Source organism: Sinocyclocheilus rhinocerous, unplaced genomic scaffold, assembly GCF_001515625.1.
Source record: "Sinocyclocheilus rhinocerous isolate Xijiao unplaced genomic scaffold, SAMN03320098_v1.1 scaffold671, whole genome shotgun sequence".
NCBI classification, from domain to species: Eukaryota; Metazoa; Chordata; class Actinopteri; order Cypriniformes; family Cyprinidae; genus Sinocyclocheilus; species Sinocyclocheilus rhinocerous.
Window position 1 is genome coordinate 214,101 of NW_015625021.1, and position 6,294 is coordinate 220,394.

Here is a 6,294-nt window from a genome sequence, read left to right on the forward strand (position 1 = left end):
AACACACACACACACACACACACACACACCTACAAAAGTTTATCTTTCCACATGCAATAAATTCCCAAGAGACTGCTCTTTCTCCTCTCTCTTTCTCTGTGTGTGTGTATTACAGTGTCTTTGCTTGCTATTATTTATGGACTGATGATAGCTGAAACTCTCAAACCAAACTATCACGTCCAGACGGTTCACACAAAGCAAATATTCAGCATTCAGCCAGAAGGGGGCAGCCACACATTGAGAACTGCTAGGAGAATTATTTCCACCAGTTCACCTGAGAAACCTGCACACGGAGTTTTACGAGGAATGATATGTTCACTGGCATGTTAGACAATAAATCAGGATGAAAAGAAAAACAGGAGCATTCTGCAGGTGATTTTTATTTTTTATTTTATGTATTTGTCGTTCATTAAATAACCCTACATTATGACCAATACCGCAGAACTAAGTATCCTCAGAAATCCCACACCTGCTTTTTTATCATAACTAGACACTGAAAGGAAGTCTATAGAACTCAAATAAGTTGTATTTCAATTCGGGATCACAATTTCTTCTGCTCTCAATTTATTAAGTGCGATATTTGGCCTCTGGTTACCATTAAAATGTTTCTTTTAAATGTGGCATTTGCGTTATCTTGCATTGGCCTCCACAAGCTTTCATGGTTGCAGTTGCCAGATTTCCAGCATTCAAACCTTTTTTTTTTTATAAATCAATACATTTTCTGTTCAGTGGTTTACTTCATCTTCCCAACCTGGCAACCATGCACATGCGCTCTCTATTGAAAAAGCACCCATGAGCTGAAAACACTAGCAAACATGGAGCGATCTCTATCGAGATATTCTGCAGGATTTTGTTTGAGAAATAATAAAAGGACAGCTTTTCATTAATAATCTGTCTTAAATCTCATTTTGTTAAAAAAGAATTGAGAAAATCGTTTTGTGAAATCAGTATCATGAATCATATCGCATCGTGAGCTGAGTGAATCATTACATCCCTAGAAATAAGCATTGTCCCTAAACATTTTTTGCAACTCAACAACCTGTCTAAAACCCATTTCATAAACAAAACACTACTTCAGTTACTAACTAGCCAGTGAGACACCAAGGTTTCAGACACAGTCTGTGTTGAAGTTAGAAAAGCGACCCAAGTTCAGTCATTACAGCACCTTCACATCATTTGATACTTATACACTCATTATCCAAAGCAACATACAGTTGCCTTACTGTACTCTTATTAAATATTTTTGGTGCAGTATGCAAATTCCTGCACCACAAATAGAACCAAAACAGTTTTCCTCAAACACTAGTCTCACATGGCCAGACCTCTGACTGCAGTATAAAGTCTGGCCCACTTTTGCAGCCGATTTTGGCCAAGAACCGCCCACTTAGACAGGAAGGAGCTCACTGACTGAGAAACCCATTTTTTTTGTTCATCTGAAAAATTTGATACTCAAAAAATAGACCAGCTGGATAAAATACATTAAAATAACTGCAAAGCATTGTTGCTCCAAAACTTCACAGAAAACGGAACAAACTAAAGTAGATTTCGGACTTAAGAATAAGAATTAGAAGAATTTCTGTCCATTTCAAAGTAATAAACATGGATTACTTCAGATATGACATAAAATGTGACCTAAAAGACCACCATTTCAGTGCTTGGTACCAATACCAGTAAAATTTCACAGTTCTCGGTACCAATTTCAGTACAATAGCATTGTAACTATTTTTATTGAACTATTTGAAATAAATTAGAATAGAATTAGTTCATTCTTAATGCTATTAATAATTATAAGTAAATCATTAAAACATTAGCATGTGGTCTTCAAATATTGTTCAACTATGTAAACATTGCATTAAAAGATCAAATGAAAATAATAGAATAATAAAGAAACATATTACAAAGTCTATTGTAATTACTCTGCAAGGCTTAATGCACACATCTATAGTGTGTGCAGATTTATTAGGCAAGTTGATATTCTGGTCATATTTTTTTACCCAAGCACATTTGACCAATTACATCAATCCTAATAACTACTATTGATTTTGCAATCTCTGCAAGAGAGACTTTTCAGGATAGGAGATGGACTAAAAATGAGCTCCTAAAACTTACTGTCAGATTCTGGAAGATAAATTCTTGAAAGCGTGGTACAAGAGGATGTGGTGCTGGTCCTTCAAGAGTCACTCGAAACTTATCTGTCAATAAAGCCTATAAAAAAAGTGAGCATTTTGCTGTCCAATGGTCATGTCTTAAGTTTGCAAATTCTATTATTGCGCTAGTATTGCATCCTTCTCATGGGCATTTAATACTTTTTGACATTTAGTCTGAGTTAAATCTCTTTTTTGGCTCATTTTATCTGTAAAAGAAAACCTGCCTAATAATTCTGCACACCTGAATATAAGGAGTTTTTCACTTCCAGCCTTCATGGACAATTATATATCACTTATAAATGATTAAATACAAAATCAATAGTAGTTATTAAGATTGATGTGGTCTGGAATTGGTCAAATGTGCTTGGAAAAAAAATGTTGACCAGAATATCAACTTGCCTAATAATTCTGCCCACACGGTATTTTTCCTTTGCTATGGTTATCACAATATCAGATTCACTCTCGCATTTTAATATGACTGTCACTCCTGAAACTCCAGTGTGTACACAACAGCATGAAACATAAAACTTGTATTCAAATTATGAACAGGTTATATATAGAAACCAAGCAAAGAGTGCTCCCTTTATAATCAAATCAGTTCAGCCGCAGCGCGAGCTCACTGACCGAGTGAAAACCCCCGTTATAATAAAAAAAACTTTCACCGATTTCTTTCCAATATTCATTAAACCAGCAGCGTTCCAACAGCATTATTAAAACATGGTGTCCTCAAACACAGGCTGAGTTCACGTGCACGGTGACGTCTGCACATCTGGAAAAAATTGAAGTTCACAGAGGAGTTTAGAATCACACACCGACCCTAAAAATAGCTCTGCGCTCTGCTGTAGTTTAACTGGCCAAAGTCACATGATACTGACTCCCGTTACACAGCTTTTGTACTCAGTGCATTACAGATGTAAATAGTCTGGGCTAAAGAGTGTTAATGTGATCAATAAAGACTACAAAAAAGAATATTTACAGTATGTAGTTTATGTTCATGCTTTTGTTTACATGTGTCTATCACACATGGAACACGCAGCCCGAATTTGCATTGGTTTTGCATTGCACAGTAAAACAGACTCGACTCAACAGCAAGATGCAATTGTTCTTACATCATCACCAACCCCAAACCATGCATAAACACTTAAAATTACCTCAATCATTTCAAATTAGCATATTGCCTTTTCAGAAATATTTTAATAAAATTGATATTTATTGTCATGTTATATTGCACATACAGCTTTAGAACCAAGTCAACGGAGTAAAACTCAAATGCCTCTTTTATCAAATTTAAATATATATGTTTAAAATATTTTAAAAATGTAATTTGTGTTTTTTTTGTAGTAATACACAAAATAATATTTATTACAGTAATTGTACAAATAGTATAGTATATACAATACATAATATAATATATACTTACATTATCAAATTGATATCCTCATCAATATCGTGCCTTATAATATCATTTTATTTGTTTTTATTAGCTTAAAGAGATCACCCAAAAATTAAGATTCTTTCATCACTTATTCACCCTCAAGTGGTTACAAACCTGTATGATTTTTCTATTGAACATAAAAAAAAGATATTTTGAAAAAGGTTGGTAACCAAACAGCTTCTGGTCCACATTGAGTACTATAGTATGGAAAAAAAAATACTATGGAGGTCAATCGGGAAACAGAAACTGTTTGGCTACCAACAACAGTCTTCACAAATATCTTCTTTTGTGTTCAGCAGAGACTCATACAGGTTTGGAACAACTCGAAGATGAGCAAATGATGACAGAATTGTCATTTTTGGCTGAACTTGGGTGAACACAAGTTTTGACATACAGTTTGATCTGAACATGAGACATCCAAAGCGGAAAGTCTATACAGTTGTTTGAGCTGCTGCTGAGACTGTCCATCTCCTGTGAAGTGTGCCAAAGTAATAAATCTGAACTGCACTCAACGGAAGAAGTTTGTGCAGCCCTGCAGCAGCAGACGACTCTTAGTTATTCCGTTCACACTGTAGTTGACCTGCCTGATCTGACTTCAGCAATCAAAATAACACACTCTGACAAAGCAGCCTCTACGTAACTTTGTTTGTACCAATAAAAATGGTAACGCATGTTGACATTAGACTATAAGTAACTTTCAACTTCAACAAGCACTCATTAAAGTATTAGTAGATTGTCTGCTTAATAATGCTTTATTTTGATGCTCCCTCAACAGACATTATACTGACTATACTGTAAGTAACTTTGCAAGTACGTCAACTTATTCTGTTAATCCTAACAGTCTACTAACACTCTACATACTGTATAGCTGCGAAGTTACTTACTTATATTTATAGTTACTTAAAGAATCTAAATAAAGTGTAACCATAGGAATCAATAAAAATGTTTTCTGTCATAATGCACAGTAGATGACCAAACATACCCAATGCACGAGTGTCGTCTCCGAGTTGAGCCACAATTAAAGAGTGAATTCCTCCTGTGGATTCGAGAATCCTTGTGCGTCATTTCAAAAAGCTGTGGAAACAACTTTAAGTCTTTTACCAGCGCTTTGCAAAAAGAAACATCCTCAGCGTTTCAGTCTATTCTGAAATTCAACCAAGTGACAGGTGAAAGTCAGACACCTTAGTCCAAGACGTCTCGGCTACATTTCTAGGACCTCATCCTTAGGGTCTGCTGAAGAAGAACGTGTAGGCCATCCTCCACAGCTGATGTTTCCTCTTCAACATGTCAGATAAGTATCATCCGAAACTCCATCTACTTCCTAAAGCTTGCTTTCATAATTCAGTAACAAAACTCACAAATCTATTATGTCTCTCTCGTGTGAGCAGTAAAAAGAAAAGGAAACAGCACCGCACCAGCCTGTAAACTTATTATTGGACTCCCTAGGGACGCAGTTTAGAGGTTCAAGGTCTCACTAAGTTTCCATATTAGTGGGTAAATGTTGGATAGGCGGGAAGAAGCAAGAGAAGAGAAAAGAAAGAGAGAGGGGGAGGTACAGCGCACTGAGCCTGGAGGCTGGTGTGCGGTCACACGCTGCAGCGTTTCATATACATGTGTGTTGTGAATAGTCTGCCATGGGTGGCTCCTGTTTGCCTGCCAACACCATCAGAGTAAGACATGAACACACACACACACACACACACACACACACACACACACAGAGCATGAAGCGATAACAGCATACTCTCACAGCGGGTGCTGTTCTGACATGCATATGTTATTATCTGCATACTTGATTTTCATCGCACACTTATTTCTTCCATTGAGCATGAGAATGACTTTATCTAAACCTTTACTGTAGAACTTATGTCCAATCTGAACTTTATTCATTACTGTGCCAAAATGTCCAATCAGAACTTAAAGAGATAGTTCATCCAAAAATAAAAATATACTTTTTACTCACCCTCAAGGTGTATATGACTTTCTTCTTTCATACGAAAAAATGTCCTGGCTCTTCCGAGCTTTATAATGGCAGTGAATGGGTGTTGATATTCAGTAGTCCAATAAAGTGCATCCATCTATCATAAAAAGTGCTCCACGTGGCTCCAGGGCGTTAATAAAGGCCTCCCTGAAGCGAATGAAAAATTTATAAAGTGTAATCTCTAACTTACGCTTACTATTGTATGTGCATACACGAAAGAGTGGCGTTCCAGCAGATGATGTAGGATTTAAGCGTAGCTTAAGGTCCAGTGAGAATATGCTAGTCTTGCAAGAACCAAGTTTTGTTTACAGCAAAGGAAAACCATTTTCCTCTTGGCTTATATCGAAATCCTCTGACATTTTTCTTTACAAATCCTCATTTTGTACTTCTAATTTGTGACTGGATATGGATATTTTTTCTTACAAAAATGCATCATTTCGCTTCAGGAGGCCTTTATTAACCCCCCAGAGCTGTGTGGAGCACTTTTTATGATGGATGGACGTACTTTATTGAACTATTAAATATCAACAGCCATTCCCTGCCATTATAAAGCTTGGAAGAGTCAGGACATTTTTTAATATAATGGATATGGATATTTTTTCTTACAAAAATGCATCATTTCGCTTCAGGAGGCCTTTATTAACCCCCCAGAGCTGTGTGGAGCACTTTTTATGATGGATGGACGTACTTTATTGAACTATTAAATATCAACAGCCATTCCCTGCCATTAT

At 36.4% G+C, this 6,294-nt stretch overlaps 1 protein-coding gene across 1 annotated transcript in view; it reads right to left on the minus strand.

The window, feature by feature from the left end:
- LOC107747102 (cAMP-specific 3',5'-cyclic phosphodiesterase 4D-like) overlaps positions 1–4,671 on the minus strand; it is a 35,007-nt gene extending 30,336 nt beyond the window's left edge. Inside the window, exon 1 of the mRNA XM_016561539.1 lies at positions 4,565–4,671. Coding sequence (XP_016417025.1) covers positions 4,565–4,647 — 83 coding nt within the window. The 5' untranslated portion in view covers positions 4,648–4,671. The remainder of the gene's footprint in view (positions 1–4,564) is intronic.
- Between the last annotated feature and the right edge of the window lie 1,623 nt (positions 4,672–6,294).